Raw genomic sequence first — 20,898 nt, 5'->3', positions numbered from 1 at the left:
CACACACACACACACACACACACACACACACACACACACGGAGGCTGTAAACATGAGAAACTGAGGTGTGGTCTGATGGTTTGAGAGTGCGTTCATCCGAAAACACGTCTCTCAATTTGCTCCTTTTAAGCAAAAACAGCATCCAATCTTGCATGTTAACATGCAATGAAAGACTTTATTAAATAATTCATGAAAACATAACAAAATACAATACTTCCAATGATGCACAATATCGGGTACAAAGAAAAGATTACTTTCATATAATACAGTGTACACATTGCAATTAAATCAAAATAGACAGAATGCATGCTGCACTTATTGCACTGTGCTAAAAAGGCACCATAAGTGAAATTTTAGAAAATGCAGGATTGGTCTGATAAGAGCGAGTGTTCTGCATTTTAAGGCAAATTCTATGCCATTCTATAAAGTACTAGAAATTTTACAACAACATAAAAAAAAGAATTTCCTTAAATGCTTGAAAATAAATCTGTATTTGCACAGTGAAGCATATGCAACCATCCCCAAACAAAACCTTACTCGAACAGTTGCATATGATATACAGCTCTCTTTACAAGTGAGAAATAATGATCCACTAAACAGAAATAAAGTTGTTTATTCCTACTTTACTTGTAAATGTCCATTTTTGAGCCTTATGAGAACTGTTAGATAGCTGTAAAACATCTCCCCTTTTCATATCACGCATACTTTAGATCTACTGTGACATCACATGCTTTATTTGTCTCCCTGATCCTAGAAACAAAATCTTTTCGAACGTGATATCAGCTTCTCATGGCGGACGATATATTGACAAATTCTTTATGGCTTGTTTTGCTGACAGTGAAAACAACAAAAATGAGTCACTGTTTTCACCTTTGACACAGTTTTGTGCAGTCTGTATAAAAGAGAAGTGGAAAGAGAAGTCCATCTTTTAGTCAAAGTGACCGCCATCAGTGTCTAGCCTCCAGTGTCCTCGCACAGTCGCTCTGCGGGGCATTTAAGACAACTTAAAGAGGAGCTGAATCCCATTTTGGTGCAGTACTCTAAATGTCCATAGGGGGTGCCGGGCAATTCAGTCTTGAGGAGCTTGGTTTATCACCTTCTTCTTACGGACTGAGACCAAGTCGTAGAACGGATCCTTGGTGATACTCGCTCTGTTTAAAGTAAAGAAGAGTGTCATTGTGGGAAGGACCAAAATCTGCTTTAAACCAGCATAGTAAGCACCTTCCTGCATTGTGAGGACATTTTGGCTTGTCCTCCATGCATCAAAGGACTCTTAAAGGTTAAGCCTTGGTTTGAAGTGTTAAGGGGTCTTGGGTTAGGTTCGGATAAGGGTTGGAGTTAAGTATTGAGTTGTGATGGCCAAGGTTTTGGTGAGGGGCTAGGGAATACACACAAACTTGTGGATATGTATTACAATTCATTATTTATGAAGACTATTCTCCCTTCACGTACAAAAATTGATAAGATCATTTCAATCATTGGAAGGGTCACCACCTACATACTTCCATGTATGGCTAGGCGAGATGGGCTTAAAATGATATTACGATATTTTCAGGCTATATCTCCATACACAATATACATCTTGATATTTTAAAATCTCCTTTGAAGCACTTTATTAATGCCAGAAGTAGGAGACAAAATCAAACATTTTACCAAAATCCCTTTTATGTGACAATATTGAAGGAATGACTTTTGGTACTTTGAAAAAATATCAACACAAATCCATTTTTGATCAATAATCATTAGTAATGTAGATATAATGACTAAGTGGGTAAAAGACAAGTATTAAACCAAGTAGAACTAATAAGTTGAGAAAAGTACACGACTTAAAATCAGGAAAAAAAAACATTATTCCATTTCACAATGTAACAATATCCCATTTCTAAGATGTTATATAGACTATATAACATCTTGATGCAATGTAATTTCTTTATATTGCCCAGACATACTTCCATGAGTCCTTTATGTTGTTATAGATACATCCAATAGATGGCACTACAGTGCACAGTCAAGAATTTTGACATCAACAAATATGGCGATGGTGGAGGTCATAATAATGTGCCTTAAAACAGAGGCAGTGTTGTCGATGGCGATTGTCTGTGATGCCACGTGTACGGCAAACTCTTTTCTTGATATTAACAATTTGTTTCTTTTTAAAAAATGTCATTTTAAAAATGTCTTCTTCATGTCCTAGGCTCACTTTAACTACGCCACACTTCCCCTACAATTTTCACAAAACGTCAACAAATAAAAATGAAATGAACGCTGAGTACAGACAGAAGGGTCCATTCATGTCTGTATAGGTATCTAACAGTGACCATAAACGAGCCTGAAATGTTCTGAGGAGGATAAGAAAAACACATTTTAAGGTGAGAATCTTTTCTGGTCCTCATAACACACATTTAACATTAATGTTTGGATTTAAAGCTGCTACAATCAATATTTAACAATTGGTCAAATTACTGTTTTATTAAAGGTGCCACTTGTAGTGTGAAACTGTCAAAAAATTAAATCCCAAGTCAGTGTTTTAGTATCTTTTGACTCATTATTTTGGCATTTTGAGCCAACATTTTTTTTGTTTTGGCGACTCTTTCCACTATCATCATTTCCAAGCATAGCAGGCAGCTTAACGTTCTGTAAAACCCACTGAATGTATCTCTGCATTGTTACACAATGTGTTGTGGTTATAAACATGTGGCCATTTGTGTAGATGTTTGCAAAATCTCCCAACATATGTATGTGTGTGTATGTGTGTGTGTGGTCTGACCTGATGGCCTCGATCCAGGAGTCTCTCTCCTCGGCGCTGGCAGCACAGATGGTGTAGGACTGGTGCTTCCCCTCCACCACTCTGCCGTCCGTCTCTGTTTTACACGCTTTGATCTTCTGTCCTCGACTGTTGGGGTTGTACAGCTCCAGACAGTACTAAAACACATCAGAACCATGTGGCAATCAATCAATCTAAAATCTACTGACCTTACTCACAGAAAATGTCAAAAAATAAATAAATAAATAAATGAGTGTGTCATACTACATTATTTATATAAATTTAATGTTTTATGAACTGGGTTTTGGGGATACTACTTAATACTTATGCAAAAAAATACTGTAGTTACTGCTAATGCAAACTGAACATTTCCTATGACTGCAGCTTCACATTAAAAGCATTTAAGTGGCAAAACAAGAGTTGACTTTTATTATGAAGTACTCATTACTGCTACTACCCCGATCATTTTCATCACTTTTTGACAGCAGATCAGTTTGAAATTTTTGTAACAGAATAAACAATTTGGAAACCTCTTCTAATGTTACCATGCACATTGTTTACGTAATACAAATCCAGAGGCTCTGTATCGTCTCTGGTGTGCCCTCTAGTGGAGTCCTCCAGTAACATGAGCACCACATAGGCAAGTATGTGAACAATTCCTTTTGAAAAGCAACATTTGAAAAGCAACTTCATCTCCAGCCTCCAGAAAACTAGTCAATACAATTTGTCCTAAAACATGTCAACGTTGAACAAAAATCTTACCGGTTTGCGAGAATATGGCACTTCTCTCACACAAAGGTTCTCCAGAGGGATGATGCCTCTGGGCTCTTTGTCCTGCAGACGGATTAAAAAGAGACAGAGTGAGTCAGGTGATGTATCAGGAGTGCAAGAAGGAAGAGCTGAGGGTAAAAATGTCATTGGCGTCACGAAAAGAAGGAAAGCAGAAGAAATAGAGAATCCCATACTGTGACAACTTTTTACTTTTTTTTATTGGCTCTAAAAACACAATTTGATTGTCAAAACCACAGAAGCTAGGGCTGGATAGACCTCCAAATATATAATGAGTCAAAGGGATCTAAAAGGAGCAGTGTCGGCGCCTTACAGTGGTGAACTCAAAGTAGTAGAGGCAGTTGTCAGTCAGGATGAACCATCGCCTTTTCCACGTCTTAACTCGACCTCCTGAAATACCAAGAAAGCAAAAGATAAAGATCTCTATACACATGTATTTACTATGCTATGCTACTAAGAAGTTGTCTAATTTTTCCAACCAGCTGAGCAAAATATACATTTTTTTTTTCCATTTAAAGTTAAACTTCTGCATAATCTAACACTGACGTGATGTGGTTTGCATGCAAACACAGAAACACGAAGGTATACTCCATTATTGGGTCATTTTCTGACTGCTTCCTCTGTACTTTCCTGTTTCTTAGTCTTATGTAGCAGCTTATACACAATGTTGCACGGCACAAAGATCACCTAACCCTTTGAAACTGTAGAAAATTGCCCTGATTCATTAAAAAAAAACCCCCAAAAAACCAAAAAAACAGGAAAGAAGGCAATGGGCAACTTAAGAAATGACCCAACAATTAGGGAAAAAAAAACATAAATTACCTGAAAAATAATAAATAAAAGAAAAGTAAGAAAAAACAAAAACACATGATATAAATAAACAAAAAAAAAAATAAAAAAGTATTAAAATATGATAACTTTTATAAATATTTTTTGTGCAACACAATTTTTATTACATAGTTTTAATAATTATGATAATAGTTTTTGGTTATGTTGGTAATGTTTTTCCTTAAATCTGCTTATCATCCAAACATTAATCATACAGTAAGCTTTTGTGGAGAGGTGTTTTTACCAAGTTTGAGGAGCCAGCCTTCTCTGTCAGGGTTGAAGAAGGTGTGAGTCAAATCATTCCCATCATCCTCTGGGATTTTAAAAGGCTCGTTGCGAATGCTCTCATACAGTTTCTGAGAAAAGAGGAGTCGAACAGGTAAGTTAAAAAAAATTAAAATGCTAGCATTTAACTATTGTACCATCTGCTGAAGATAAAAAGTCTGTTAAAGTCCAAATACCAATAAAAGGAATTGAATGCAAAAATGAAATGAAAAAATTGAAACAATATGGACACAAACTGGCAACTAAAATGTAATTCTGTTCCCTCAAACTGAAGCACCAAAGCACAATCATGTCTGTGTGCATGATTCAGTTATGAGTGACGCTGAGTCAGTGGCTTTCAGGGAGAATGGGCCATTGCTGTGTTCACACATCTTTAATTTACCACCAGCCCACACTCTGGGATAATGTTAAATGCCACCACCTCCTGCAAACTAATGCTGGTTGTGACTGACCTGCAGGGCTGCCTGAGAACAACCTCAAAGTGTGAGTTTCTGTTCCACACGGGGAGGTGATTGTGAGATAGTGGTCGGATTTTACAAGCAGAGAAAGTACCGCATGGCTTTAAAAAAGTGTTCCAAAATTTTTTTTCAAAGGATCGGTATTACTTTTTTTACTGCATTTTCATTTTCATGTCAGCCTCTAACATTCCACAAAGAGTAATATATGTGTCATACATCTCTTTTTGTGGTCACGTCTACGTCTCTGCTGTATTTTACTGTAGGAAGAGATACTTTGATGACTAGTTTGAAGATTAGGAATGATTCCAGCAAGCAGAACCTGATTCAATGTACATATGGGCGCTGGACTTTAGCTTTAATTGGACTTGAAAAACTGTAAACATATTCCTTTAAAATACAGTTCACCTCATATAATGTATTATCAGTAACTTGGGCTGTTTTGAGGATTGTTGTGGCCTAACATGCCATGTTTCACAGCAGCTTTTCTTAAAAAATTGTGACGCATGTTGCTATGTTTTGAGGCGTTTTGGTGTTCACCGTGTCAGTGATAGCTGTGGCCAGAGGCATTATGTGTTTGGGTTGTATGTTCAAGCGTCTGTCCCAATATTGTGACTGCAGTATCTTAGGAACATCTTAAGGGAATTTCCCTAAATTTGGTATAAATGAACACTTGGACTCAGCAATGAATTTTGATTTTGGTGGTCATGGGTGAAAGGTCAAGGTCACTATGACCTTGTCTGTATTATTACTGTAAACGCGATGTCTCATGAACACATTTAGGGTATTATTCAGCTTTAGCACAAACATCCACTTGGACTCAACAATGAACTGATTATAATTTGATGGTCACAGGTCAAAGTCACCGTGACCTCACAAAACAACTTTTTGGCCATAACTCAAGAATTCATATGTGACTGTGACAAAATTGCACTGAAATATTTAATATAATAAAATGATACACTAATGACATTTTTTATCCAAAAGGTCAAAAGAATAGGAGACATGTGGTCACAGCTGTATTGTGCAACATGTGTGCATTATTTCTTGGTGGGTCTGTGCAATTGATGAATGAATGTATTTTTTGTTTTTTTAATTGTTGTATTTTTATTATGTATGTATTCTTGTTTTTATTGTTTTTTGTACTGAAGACACTGAAGTCCAAGGCAAATTTTCCACTGGGACAATAAAGTCTATCTGATGTAATCTAATCTGCTCGCTGATGGTCTGCTCCTGACCCGCTGTCCTCCTGCTCTCTGTCCAGTTAGCTCAAGCTAACAAAGTAGCAGCAGCTAAATTAAAACACAGAGTGGTTTAATGGTCCCAAGAATCTCACGCCAACACAGAAACTGCCTGACTCTCTCATTAAACACTGAGTAACATCAGCTGTGCGATGCTTACAGTTAGCCCTGTTATTGTGTGTGTAACTCTGAGCTCACACTCCTGCAAAAGTAGTCTACCGATAAACAGAAAGAGAGAGAAAGCGGAGAAGACGAGGCTGACCAAAGCTCTGCAATGACATTAGATTATAACCTTTTTAAATTGTGAAATTTGTGGTTAATTTGCGGTGATTGGACAAAAAAATTGCAAAGTTGTGCAGACGTCACTGGGACTGGCTGAATTTATGTGTCAAGAGTTGTGGTTGCAACATCCTGGGGGGGACTGTATTGTACTGAGCCATGGGCTGTAATACGAGAAACAGAGGTGGCCCATTTTCTTGTAGAATTTGCCATTTCAGCTGTATTTGTATTTGGGTTATTACTTCCTGGTGTTTAGGTCTGTGATTGGCAAGTTGTTCTCACCGAGAGCAGGTCATTAGGTAGATCCTCCCCATTGTTGATGCCTCTGTTCATGGAGATGAAACGCTCCAGAGTGGTCTTGTCCTTCACATTGGGGTTGTGGAGGCTGGTGTTGAGCATGATGATGGCGAATGACAGGATGTAGCACGTGTCTGGTGTTGCAGAGGATAAAAAAAAACCACACACGCAAAGAATAAGAGACAGCAACAAAATGTTCATCACGAGAACAGAGTCAGTAAAGAAGAGAGATCTGGGAGGAAAAAAGAAATGAAAGTCAGAGAAGCGAACAGAGAGAAATGTTGTGGTCATTTAAAAACATCCCCACACGTGCACACACACTCACACAGTCCAGACAGGAAGTGGAGGGATGTATTTAGTGAAGCTCACCGGTCGACTGGAAGACATGAGTGTTGCAGTCACAGTAGCGTGTGGCGAAGGCTTCCATCATGCGGTCGATCTTCTGGGCTTCGCCAGGCAGACGGAAACTCCACAAGAACTGTCTGTCACATCAAGACCACAAGAACATGAATGTCTGCACGTAACATATACATAAGTTTATACATAAGTTTGTGACCAGTATGTCAACTGCAGATGCACCATCTGGATAACGAGAGTGTGTTAATGCACATTTTCCAAAGTGACGGGCAAGACACAGACTGTTAGTCACCATGTGACTTTGATAACTAACATTTACTCACAAATATACAGTCACACACAACTGGAAATAATTACATCTCAAAATATTAATGTATATGTACTTAACTTGAACATTTATTTACTTCGAACTCCTTCTACTTCACTTCATAAAAAAACTTAACATGACTTTTCATTCCACTGCGTTGATTAAGGCAGCTATAGTTAATATTTACTCTGCAAATCATATCATCAGCTACTGAAATGACAAATCTTTTCTGAAAATACTTAAGTTCTCTTTTTAAAATTTTATCACTTCATCGTTCTGTCTGTGTGGAAATTTTTGTGACTTGTGTTATGATTATTGTTTGAATTTATGAGTTATGGCCCTGACCTTAACTTTTGACAACATAATTCTGATTAGTTCATTTGTGAGTCCACGTGGATGTTTGTGCCACATTTAAGGAAAGTCCCTCAAGGCCTTCTTGAGATAAAACATATGAGAATGAGCCAGACAAGGAGTCACAGTGACTCTGACGTTTGACCACAAACTTATTATCAGGTTATCCTCATGTCCAAGTTAACGTTTGTGCCAAATTTGAAGAAATCTCCTCAAGGCGCTCTTGAGATATCGTATTCACTACAATGACTTGGACATACGTACATGCATGGACAACCTGCAAACAAAATGCCTCGGGCCACTGCTATTGCCAGCATGGAGGCATAAAAACAATACTAGCAGAATTTTATAAGAATTGTAAAATTTGTAATTGATGCAATTCTAAATGTATTCATAAACAGTTCCAGTCCAAAATGTATCAAAGGATTACTGATTTAGGTGTCTGCAAGTACAGTAGATGCATATTTCTATCTTATTTTAAAAGCTGTTATCAGTTGCTCTTTGGTCTTTGTTATCTTAGCAGTCTTGTTTTCTCCACTGTTGTCAGATCTTTTTCTGATGCTCCTTTTGTAAATGCATCTTAATGAGAGCCATGATGTGGAGCTAGTGTGGTTATGAGTCACATCAGTGTGGATGAAACAGGAGTGAAGATGACGGGAGCTGACCTGAGGGCCTGGACCAGGTTGAGGTCGGAGAACTCGTGCAGCTCCACGAACGCCTTCAGGGTGTGAAGGTGAAGCTCCTCCCTGTGGGAAACAAGGAGGGAGACGCATGAAACCAGAAGAAAGTATTAACTTTCTCTGTTGGAACCTGCCCTCAAAATCTCTTCTGTCCTTCATTTGTCCTTCGTAGATTCCCCTTTTTTGACATCCTCCCCCTCTAATGGATACATTTTCTTTCTCTGCTTTTCTTTCTTTGTGTCTGTCTCATGAATTTTACCTTTACTTATAGTCCCATCATAAATATCTTCCTGTCTCTCTTTTATCTACCTGTTTATTGTCTATCTTCCTTGTACCTTCTTTGTTTCGAATCCACAGTCCCTTGTTCATTCCTTTTCCCTTTTTTCCCTTTTTACTTCTCTGTACCTCTCCACCCCCTTGTCCTCCATTCTCATTCTGTTTTTCTCATTGTCGCTTCTTCTCCTCTTCCTCACCTCTCTCCAAGAAACTCTCCAATGGCTGTCTTGTTGAGTCCCTCTTCCTTGTATAGGAACTCTGCAATGGATTGAGCACTTCCATTCAGCAGTTTATTCTCCACCAGGTAATTGATACCCTGCACAACACAAAGTAGGTTGTTTACTTGACTTATACATTATACGTTTAATTGCACACGGACAGCTTAATTTGCACTGGTAAGTAGTACTATTGGTTTATGACATAGTGCTCTAAAACGTGCACCAAACACACACATACACCACTGCCCACAATGCTGGTGGTTACATGTGTTTAGTTTCACAATTATCTCATCGCTGGCTGGTAAAACCGAGCAAACTCGCGGTTTCTCTAATCCTGATTCCTTAAAATGAATTTCTCTTCCTCTTTCTCCTCCATCACAGGGTTCAGAGAGGAAAAGGATGCTTAAAAATATATTTGCAATGGAAATAAGACAAACACAAACCATATTTAAAAGTAGAAACCTCTAACGCAGCATTTTTTGCATATGTCAACATGGGCAAAAAAGACACTCCTTTTTCTAAATACTGAAATTGCTGTATGTTGAAAGTAAGTAATATGCTCAAAAAAAAAACTCTAGAAAAATATTTTTATCTTATCCATAAAAAACAGAAAATAAAAAAACATACTAAAAAAAAAACCCATACTAAACAGAAAAAGGGCCTAAAGTTAACCTCTAAAGTCTGTCTATAGTTCAGCTAAACTCATATACTAAGTACAGTTTAATGTTGATCAGTTCCAGTAAGCAAAAAGGTCATGCTTTTACTTTGTATTTGTTGTTGTGTTCACAACACTAACAAGCATGATGTGCCACTGAAACCACAGAAACTGTGCTGTGGACCTGCATCAGTGTCAGTTCACAGACTCACAGCAGCTCCAGTGTGGTTAAGTTAGAGGAAGTCCACACAGCGACGAGCAAGAGCTGCCACTTAAAGATGTTAAAGATCGCATGGTGACATGAACAAGGTTTTTATTTTTTCAACCATGCAAGAATACCAAGGAGACATTTCTCAGTAAGCATTATGCTAATCAAGATATTTAAGCTAAAATACGTTCACTTTATGAGAGTATCGACAGATATATATAACTCTGGTGCTCACCTTTTTCGGGTCCATGTTGAATTTCTTCTTCCCATTTGAGAACTGTTTGCTTTTCTCTAAAGTTTTGCTGAAAGAAAAGCAACATTGATTAAAAAAAAGAAAAATGACATGTAATTATGCTACCCTAAAAGTTAAATTAAACTTAAACGAACCAACACATTTTTTAGGGAATTACAGTTAACATCAATTATATTGTGCACATTGTATCATCATTAGTAGCCATTCTAGTTAATAATCTTTAAAACTGTACGACTTGCCTTAGCCAAACAATGCAATTTCCTATTGAGGGTTTCCTTTATCTCTAATTTATGTTTTTATGAAAAGCTGCATCACGATACTCAGATTTTCTATCCATATTCTAAGTAGTTTAGTCTTTTATATACTGTGCTCAAGTAACACAAGACTTTTTTAATGCAGACTTAATAAAACAAAAAACTATTAGTGTGCAAAAACTTAGCCTCCCACAAGGTTTTGATTGAAACAAAGACTCGTAGGAGCTGTGGTTATTCAATGCCCCCCCCCAAAAAAACAAACAAAAAACAGTTGCTCAAATGTAATTATTCAGTGCAGTCGCAGCTACACATTTGGCTTAAATCAATACTTCTGCATTTGGAGAAATATGCTGATGCACTTTTTGCGGAAGGGTTAGATGACGATATTATTACCACTCATTTATCTGACCACAAAATATGAAGCCATAGCTAACAGCTTTTTCACTTAGCTTCACATACAGCCTGTAAACAGGTGAAAACAGCCAACCTGGCTTTGTACAAAAGTAACAAAATCTAGGTATAGTATGCAGGAATTAAAGGGATATAAATCTTTCTGTTTAATCCAGTCAGAAAGTGTAAGAGGGTTTTGTGTGGGACTTCATTTCCAGTCAACAGGATGTTGATGTGAGGCATTCATCTTAAATGTAGGACCATTAGGAAAGGCAGTTAGTTGTTGACAAATTTACTTTATTGGTTGAATTTTTAAGAGATTTTTTTTCTTGAAGAAGTTCTTGAGGAAGTTGATTAAAGAATACATTGAGAACTAACATTCTGAGGAAAGGTAGATAACCTAGACGTGGGTTAAAGTTTAAAGCAACTGTAAAACTGAAACATGCGTGACACTGAAAAACTAAGTGGGAGCATTAAGTGGGAGTCGTAAAAAAAAAAAGTTGGTAAGGTAGGTGTGGGGGGTTTTCCCAGAGCAAAACTCACTTTTCCTCCGCAGATTCAAAGCTGAGGATATCCGCCATGACATTATCTATCTGCATCTTCAATTTCTGTATGAAAGAAAAGTCTTTAATATATGTTTCCTCAGTATTAAAACAGGATAATCACTTTCACCAGAGATTTTTGAATTAAGACTGCATTTTTGGCTACCAAATATGTGTGTGTCTGTACCTGGATATCCTCTAAAAGGTCCTCCTTATACGACTTAATGCTTTCAATCTCCATCTTCTCATCTGCTGTGAAATCTGAGGAAACTGTACAAAATAGGAACAAAACCGTCATACAGATTCTAAGTAATTCTAATTATGTTCCTCATATTTCATCAACCCACACAACTTTCATCATCACATCAAGGCATTTAGTTCGGACATATTTGGCTTTATTTGAGATATCAGAAGATTTCCAGAAACACTCACATGCTCTGTCATTTGGATAGAGAAAATAGAGAAAAAACTTTCTTTAGCTTGAATGGATAACATTCACCCTGTTTTGTTTGATTTGAGTAAATCTACAAACAGTATGGTTGTATTTGTATATTTAAAGAAAGCCACAGCATGGGGAAGAGCGGTTTCTCTAGAAGATACAGAACGTGTGACAGGTGGTGTGGTTTTCTCATAAAATATATCAGTCACTCCTAAATATAACCTTGAATACATTTCTAGAAAAACACAAGGCATGAGCATGCAAATACATGGATAGATATTCAAACACAGCTAACAGGCTCTGTGGATAAACACTATTTCCTCTTTGACAACCATCCCAGCTTACATATGAGTTGCACAATGTCATACAGAAGTGATGTGGTATGAATCATTAAAACCTAACACAGTCGTACTTACACTAAAGTTTTAATCTAGGCATTGTGATTAGTTAAGAAACTATACTTAAATGTTGCTGGGTAACATTAACAGCCATATGTCCCCAATCTTGGGTTACCAATTACACTTTCAAGTTTATATCATCAATCACATTTGATTGTAGTAGTTTTTGTCCCTTTAACTCAATGCTTTATAAATTGCTAGTTACAATTATCAAGGTTACCTATGACTAACATATGAAATGCGGGAAGTAAGAGTGAGAGTCTACAGACACACCAGCGGCTCTGTGAGGCCGGACATAGACACACTGCTTTGAGCTAAATGGTAATGTCATCATGGTAACATTCTCATGATTACAACAATATACTGATTTGAAGCAGGTATAACCTTTTTCCACGTTTGCCATCTTAGTATTTTAGCATGTCAACATTAGCTAATTAGCAATAAGCACAAAGTACGACTAAGGCTGAAGGGAATGCGATTAGTTTTGCAGGTGTCTTCACTAAAAGTCAGGTGAGTTGATTCATTGTCAAGTTACCATCTGTATCAGCATCAACTTCTGTGCCTATTAGTCACATAGATGTCAAGATATATCAAATAAGTGAAAAATTTGACCTTCTGGTGGGGCAGGAGGAAAAGTATATGGATTACAAATATTGCTGAGATTTAGCCACTGGGCACCAGTGGGATAATCTTCTTTTGCATAAAACTGCATAAAATTTCCCCCCTACGAGCTCATATATTTATCACAAAATTCCAACTTTCCCCTCAGAATATTGGAATCAATACCACACCTTTTTCTCTATTTTTAGGACGCTATAAAATATCATTGATGCATTTGCCATAAAAAAATGTGTTGCCAGAATAACTTGTCAGTTCTAGATATTCTTCTTTGGAAATTTGGCATCTGCAAAGCTTGTTTGTGTTTCTATACAAATATTGTGCCTTGAAATACACAGGCTAAAAAACCTTTAACATTTTATTCACATTAGTCCAAGTGAGTCTCCCTTGATATACTTTAAATCTACTGTTCATGCGAATATCATAACCTTATGATTTGTTTATTTGGTTGTTTTTGTTTCTTTTTTGGCAAGTGGCAAAACCAAGTTTCGCTAAAACAGTGCGCCTGTTTAACATGCTCATATTTTTGGTGAGCTGCAAACTCAACGCACAAGTTTGCAATTTATGAACCCAAATTTAAGTGTCTTAAATCTTGCAGCAGGGAATCACACTAACTTGTATGGCATCCAAGTATTTACTGTACCCAGCATGCCAACACAACACAAAAGACAACACCAAAGGACATTTATGAACAATTCCAAAATCCAAATGTCAGCCACAGTGGCAACCAACTTGAAATGACACAATGCATAGAAGACTTAGTCTTGGGAAATATCTACAAGTGAATGATGATCACAAGATTTTATTTCATTTAAAAAAATGCATGTATGTAAACTAGTTAATGTTTTGGGAAATTGTGATCTTAGTTCAAAACTCAAACCGTGAACTATGAATATTTACTAGTTCATCCTAATCTGTGAGCTAGCTAATCTTTGGGCTAGCTCTTGAATGAGCACAACATTGAGCAAATGACTCAATTATTCTTACAACATTTTTCTTGCTAATTTCTTGCAAGCACATTTAGCTGAAGCTGTTGCGTGTAGGAATAGAGCTATAGATAAATTTAGAAGGCTGATTTGAATGTCAGCATGCAGAGAGCGACTCCCATGAGACAAAAACAGAAGTAACATTAATGTCTCTCTCATCAGCATAGAAGATTTACCGCTAAACACGGCAGAGTGTATCTAATAGGCTACCAGTGAAACTACACCTGAGAGCTCTGTGGTGCCTCCCTAAATAGAGAGTAGCATTTGTTTCACATGGTTAGAGACTTAAGATGTAGAGAGAGAGAAAGAAAAGAACCCTTGCACAATATAAAGTTAACAAAAAGACAGCTAACAACACTTCCTGTGAGCTGTTTGGTGCTAATGATCTGACCGCAGGACTTCCACATCCCCACCCTTCCTTTACACACCTTGTGCAACAACACTGACAAGCATAAACCATCTATATCCATTGACATTATTTAGTATTTAGGGTTTATACAGAGAAATAAGAGTGTATCTTGACACTAGAGCTTTAGATGTACATTGTTTGGGTGTCAAACTAAAGATAGCAACTTCTGTTTTTTATATTATTATCAGCAGTGTGCCGTCCTGTGCGTTCAGAGTGTGACAGCCTCTTCCCCATTTCAGCTGAGACCAACACTATTCGCTCTGTGCATCCTTTAACTCAGAGAGCCGGTTGCGATAAGTGGTATACCAACAACCTTGTACCAAAAACCTAAATATTAAAAAAAAGCCAGCTCTTTATGATAAATCGCACCAGAAAGAATGAAATTCATTTCAATGTATTTGTATATCACAGCTGTTTGTAAAATAGAAATGTATGATGAGAAATTCTTACCAAACAGCTGAGTTATTTTTTAAGATGGACATTTAGTTGTCTTGTCTATTTGTGTCATCAATGTCAGTGTGTTGACAAATGCAGCTTTAGTATTAGTACAAATACCAAGTACATTGACACCGACAGCATAGTTAAATACCTCGTCATAGGCAGGAGATAATTGAATGACAGCTTATCTAAAAAGCAAAATATGGTTGATAATGTTTGACCCATGCCTCAGCTTGAAAAACTAAATAATACTTTTCTTAGACCACACATTTGACAATAAAATGCTGGAATTCTTTTAAAGTGTCTATGGATATGTAAAATACAAATATCACATATGAGAACCGACAATAGAAAGAGAGAATGAGAGCAAGAGGTCTTACCCATTTGGCAATCAGTCATTTATATCCAAGACAAAAGCAAAAATTGTCAATGTCAGAACAGGTACATGCAGTCAGGTCGAGATATCAAGATAGACAGACTACCACAGCACACAGAGCAGTGACACTTGAATGAAGTAGGTGTTATTTTTTAACCCCTCCTCTTCCCTATACATCACAATGTCAGACAGAAAAGAATAAGTAAAAGCTCCTTCAAAATAAAGCCCTTACTGAATGGATTTGTCGATGAAGAAAGCAATTGACGAGGGTTGGATGGTCCTTTTAGAAATTATTTTTGGGATTTAGACTTTTAAAACATGGACAGAACTTGAGTTTTGTTGTCTTGTGACTGACAAAAGATTACAACAAATTAAACTGTTGATACAAAGAAGACTTATAGAAAAAAAGATTTATAACACAGCATTGTTTTCACTTTTTATTTTGGCTTGGATTTACAAGTTTGAAGACGAGATTTATTGAGTGGAAGTAACAGAGAGTATTTTGAAACTGGACAATGAAATGTGGTTGCAAAACACAGTCCAGGCCCGGAAGTGAGTTTTGAAAGCCGGGAATCTCGTCATACAGTGACATAAGTGCTGAAGCCGACATTTGAGTCACGACAGAGGCATTATGGTCATTTGCTGCTTTATAATGAGAGATTGATATAATTCACTCTTAATCTTTTGAATTCAAATTTAACACTTTAATTGTGAAGATGAGATTATCATAACTCAGACTGCCTTGATAGTTATAACCGTTGTTTAGAGCAGAAGTCATGGGTGGTAAAACATCTATCTGGTGGTTTTTGATGTTGAAAATCTGCTAAAGAGATGAAAGAAAGACAAACTGACCAAAATCAAATAATTGTGATCTCACAACACATTGTAAAGTCATCTTAAGACGTTATCACTGTAAGGATATTCTAAGACTTTATCATTATTTATATAACAAATACATCAACTGTGTGCCACTCGCTAAAACATTTTTCTGCTTAAGAAAAATCTAAGTATTCGGTATAGGTCTAATAGTTGAACAAACAGCTCCTCTGCTGTTCGTGCTGGGTTTGGGACATGAAAACTAATGAGAAAGATGTTACAAAAGTGCCATCTTGTGGTAGTGAAGGAATATCACAGGTGTTGTTAGTAGTTTATGATCATGAGTGTGTAGAGATGTGTTTGTATATCATTGTGGCACATTTCCATTTTATTTAAAATTTTTATCAATTTGCAAATCAAATCAAATCAAATCAAATCAAAGTATCACAAACTAAATCTAAACTAAACCAGAACTGTGTTTGTGTGCACTCAATTCCCAAGTGAAGACTGACAAGTCCCAATTCAAGTTTCAAATCCTGAACTTGAAGGCAATGCCATTTTAACTACGGAGTAATAATAAATTAAACATATTAAAATAATGAATGCTCTATAAATTGGCATGTATTAGCATTTATTTGCTAAAACAAGTTTGCTGAAAGTTGCGTCTGTGATTTTCGATCTACCAGTTTTACATTATGCAAATTATTTTACTTTGATTACCGTATAGTTTTTGTTCAACACGAAATTATAGAATTTTTTTTCAACTGCTGCTCAGTAATGATATTCTGTTACATTATTTCTTCGTGATTCCTGCAGTTTGATTAGATTCTGACAGTTTGGTTCAAACAATCTGAAGATTTAAGCGTCGACTTGCTGGGAATAACTAGGGTTAACATTAGTTGATCAGGGAATTAATAATATTTGGCACACTTGTTAAAAACATACTTTAAAATCTTTGGGCCTAGCGGAAGTTATCAAATATTTTCAAGTCAAAAGGTCCAAATACAAGTCGAGTTGTGAGTCATAAGTGTCAATGTTTAAGTCTAGTTTCAAATCTTTTAATTTTGTCAAGGTGAGTCTAAAGTCATCAAATTTGTTATCAGAGTCTGATTCAAGTACAAAGTCCAAACCTTTAGTAGTTGCAGCAGTGGTAAATGTTTGTGTATCTGGTTTACTTCTTTTAATTTCCTTTTTGCCATTTTATTACAAATTAAACCTTTTAAACTATGCTGAAAGTAAACCATTAATTTTTGTGTGTGTGTGTGTGTGTGTGTATAAATGCATGATTGCAAATCTCTCAGTAAACAAAAGAGGAAGTTTTAAATAAAGCCCAGTGTTTTTGTTGCTCCATCTTCCCCCTTTCAAAACACCTCTTTTCACAGTTCTTATTTATTGCCACAGTCGGTGTCTTTTTCTACGTCATCCAACAACTTTACATTAGATTTTATTCCATTTACATACTACACTTGCAAAAGTTCTTTGGTTTAGAAGAAGAAAAAAAAACACACAACAAACCAGGAAGGAGAGATTGTTGCAAAAATGAAGGACGACAGACTGAGAAAAAAAAAGAGAGGCAGCGGGAGGAGGGGTGTGAGGGAGGTGTGTAACAATTTCCTGTAGTTGCATGCTGATCTGCGTCTCTGAGCAGAGGAAGCTCTGTGAGTCTGTTTCTGTCACAGTGAAGAGTGCAGGCGAAGCTGAGCGGAACAGGATGCAGGCTATCAAATGTGTGGTCGTGGGAGATGGGTACGCCATTATTTCACTTTACCGTTTACATTGTTTTAACTTAAGCTGTTAGCAAGTGTTGAGTTAAGCGGTATTAACCCAGCTGATGCATGATGGGGATATTTAGCCCCAGGCTAAGAATTTTAGTCTTATATGATGTCAAGGATTTTCACATGGCCTGGACAGCCTCGACTAACAGTTTTGTCAACTTCCGCAGTAATGTATCTGTGTGATGTGGCGGTAACTCAAAAAAACTGCTATTCTCTTAAAACTGTTTAAGAACACAGTCTGCTCAGGGTTACGTGTAGGTGTGCGTCTGACAGCGCTGATTCAGAGTGAAGGTGCTGGATGGTGCAGGCCACAACATGCTGGAAAATGCTGTAATGCAGCAAGCTCAGAGCACAGACTCTTCACTGTGGATGGAAATGAAAACTTTTTTAAAAAGCCTAAAAAGAGGGGCTCTTACTGTAAGGCACAGTAAGTAAAACAATAAAAAAATAGCAGTTTTTTGGGCATTAATGTACTCTTTAGTGTTAGAAAATTGCTGAATCTCTGAGGTTTTAGGCTTAATTGTACTTTCAGAACAAGTTTGTACAATGTGTCTTCAACCTCATTAGAAAAACTAACTTCTACTCCCTAACCTCGAAGCTGGGGCAGAGGAACCAGTTGTCATGATGGAGGAAATTTTAAAGCGGAAGTACTGTCGCTGTTGCTGCAAGAGCTCAGTTACACACAATTAAGCATTAACAGGTAGCTCAAGATACCATAGCTCCATTTCCCTGTGTGTGTTGAGCTTCCTGGTGTGCGTTGATTGTGACTCTGTGATTTAAAATTGAAGAGTGGAGGAGTGAGGAGGCTGAAGTGTGTAATTACCTGCATAGTGGGGCATTTTATGTTATTTTGGTTTAATTCAGTACACTCTATTTAAAATAAAACAGTGTTTATGATGCCAAAGTGCTGACTTTCAGCTCTGTTTTGGAGATGAAAACACTCAAAAATAAGACTAAACTTCAGGAGCAGCACAGGACAGATAATGGGACATTGTTACAGAGCCACAAAGGGAGGTGGGAGGACATGGTAGATGAATCTGTCTGAGAAAATGTGGGACTCTAACAAAGAAGACAGCTTTTCAATTCCGGTTAACTAAAGTCAACACTGATTTCTTTTTAAGCAGGACCAGAATAATTCCTTATCAGTAGGCAGGTTTCCATTACAGATTTGCACAAAATGATATTGGTTATTTTCAAATTGATAAAAACATAATTGCGAGATGACTGTGTTTTCATTGAGTGATGTTTTGCGACTTCTTCTCTTGCAATGATATTTAAAGAAGCATGATGATGGATGCTGAAAACAGCAGTTTAATTTTTATTGCAGCCACCACACTAGCTGTCGTTATTTCCATTTGAAGCTGATGTAGGTGGTGTTATGTTATGCACGATAATGTGGTAGTGGCCATGTATGCGGGACTTCTGGGAGATGATAGTCCATGATATCACAGAGGAATCGTAGATTCAAAACTTCCAAATGATCCACTCAACTTCAGCACATAGTCATATCATGCGACCTATAAAAGTGAAAAAAGTCTTTTCATTGCAGTTTTGTGAAATATGGCTTTTTCAAATCTGAAATAGCACTTCAAGCAACCATAAAAACTTTTTTTGCAATAAATGGGAGTTTTTTTCCATTAAATGTATTTTATATTTGCAAATTCAATTTGCGCAATTTGAGTATTAATGGAAACCCACTGAGAAAGTGCTTATCACTGCAACCACTACAATGTGCCCTAATCTTAACAAAGTCCCAGTTTAAGCCCAAAACATGACACTGACCTAACCCTAACCAAGTACTCCTTTTGCCAAAACCTAAACACCAAAGTCATGTAAGATCATAAAGCAATTTTCTTTTTAAAACAGAATTGCATCATACTTTGTTTTTTTGGAAACACATTGCTGACGCAATATTATAGGTGCAGTTCTGCTGAGAAGACCAACAGTTGAGGAATTAACATCAGAAATGTGCAGAAAAGAATTTGCAGTCAGCCTGGAGCTCTGCTCAGTTTTACACATGTACAGCCACTGCAGAAAGTATTGATCATCTGTTTTTAAATTGCAAAACTGTGTGAAAACCATTCAGGACACCCCTGGAGTTATGTCTGAAACAAGCTTCACAGACTGTTTAAACAGCTCTTAGAGAATACTGGTAGCCTGTATTGGCTTCATGAGAGCTGAAAAGCTCATTTCGGTTTTATACAATTTCTGCCATGACTTTTTTCAAAATTTTGTTCATTTTGCAGCCTCTGCAAACATCCTTTGATGTGCATAGCAGTAGTTAGAGTTTGGGGCTCCACCAGTTTCACAGATGAACCCTATGCAGGTGGACCTTGTGGAGACACTTGAGTCTTTTAAAAGACAATCAGTAGCTCCCTTCTCTGGGTGGTGTGTGAGCACGTGTTTGTGACTAAACCAGCTGAACCAGATGTCTAAAATTGGATTTAAAGCCTCTGTTAACAGAGAGAGAGGAGGAAGTTGGTCTCAGGTTGTAGGGAAGTCTGCTATTTCTTGGCGAGTCACTGAGTCCACACAAGCTACCAGGCAGCTGATATATGGCACAATTATAGTACTTGGATAGAAATCCCAAAATCTCTATCTTAATATACAGATTAACAGCATTAAACACACATTTTAAAATCTCTAAAAGGCTCCCTGTGGATATTTCTCATAAACAAAGAAAGTTTAAATAAAGGGCCACTCACCAAAACACACTGTGTATCCTGGGGGACAAACAAAACGTTCATGTGCGTTTCCACCCTCATAAAACATTTGCAAAGCTGAGTTTAGTTTAGTTTTAAGTATTATAAATCCAGCATTGTTTTTGTTGACCAGCATGCAGTCTACTTCTTCCCTGTCTTTGCTGGCACATTGCAGCATATTTTGGCATATTGCTGCCACCTGTTGATTAAGGGAATAATGGGACACCATTGGTGTTTCCCTTGTGCAAGGGGACAAAATCATTAAAAAACACCTAAAATCTGTATCTGTATGTAATTCTGTATTTCAAATTTTAGTGGAGATCTTATATTGGAGGGTGGCTCCCTCATGCAATGTAATGTAAATAAAATTGACGTGCCTCATTTACCCCATATGACTGGCTGAATTTAACCAAATATGTAGAAAATCCCAAACAAAAATAATTTTATGTAATGGACTGAAGCAGCTGTGAGAAACACAAAGATTTGGGTTTAAATATTTCAGTGAGTGTAAT

The 20,898-nt window shown here is 37.0% G+C and overlaps 2 protein-coding genes across 3 annotated transcripts in view; one reads left to right on the top strand and one right to left on the bottom strand.

Annotated features, from left to right (window-relative positions):
* Positions 1-155: 155 nt before the first annotated feature.
* cyth4b (cytohesin 4b) lies at positions 156-20,500 on the bottom strand. 2 transcript variants are annotated; one of them, XM_088074708.1, is made up of 13 exons: positions 20,390-20,500; positions 11,617-11,699; positions 11,431-11,495; positions 10,226-10,292; positions 9,107-9,225; positions 8,619-8,699; positions 7,308-7,420; positions 6,924-7,072; positions 4,626-4,737; positions 3,867-3,943; positions 3,527-3,598; positions 2,768-2,922; positions 156-1,151 (listed from the first exon to the last, which is right to left on the bottom strand). In XM_088074708.1, the coding sequence occupies exons 1-13, from the start codon at positions 20,454-20,456 to the stop codon at positions 1,070-1,072; spliced, it is 1,242 nt and encodes a 413-aa protein (XP_087930834.1). In that variant the 5' UTR covers positions 20,457-20,500; the 3' UTR covers positions 156-1,069. The 2 variants fall into 2 exon arrangements, with proteins under 2 accessions (XP_087930834.1, XP_042341138.1); XM_042485204.2 differs by lacking the exon at positions 20,390-20,500 and adding an exon at positions 15,098-15,221.
* LOC121941566 (ras-related C3 botulinum toxin substrate 2) overlaps positions 17,507-20,898 on the top strand; it is an 18,710-nt gene continuing 15,318 nt past the window's right edge. The window contains exon 1 of the mRNA XM_042484391.2: positions 17,507-17,655. Coding sequence (XP_042340325.2) covers positions 17,534-17,655 — 122 coding nt within the window. The 5' untranslated portion in view covers positions 17,507-17,533. The remainder of the gene's footprint in view (positions 17,656-20,898) is intronic.

The sequence above is a fragment of the Plectropomus leopardus genome, chromosome 3, assembly GCF_026936395.1.
Source record: "Plectropomus leopardus strain MGB_pleo_1.0 chromosome 3, ASM2693639v1, whole genome shotgun sequence".
Classification (NCBI taxonomy): domain Eukaryota; kingdom Metazoa; phylum Chordata; class Actinopteri; order Perciformes; family Serranidae; genus Plectropomus; species Plectropomus leopardus.
Note: the sequence above shows the minus strand (reverse complement) of the source record. Positions and strands in the feature narration are given on the sequence as shown.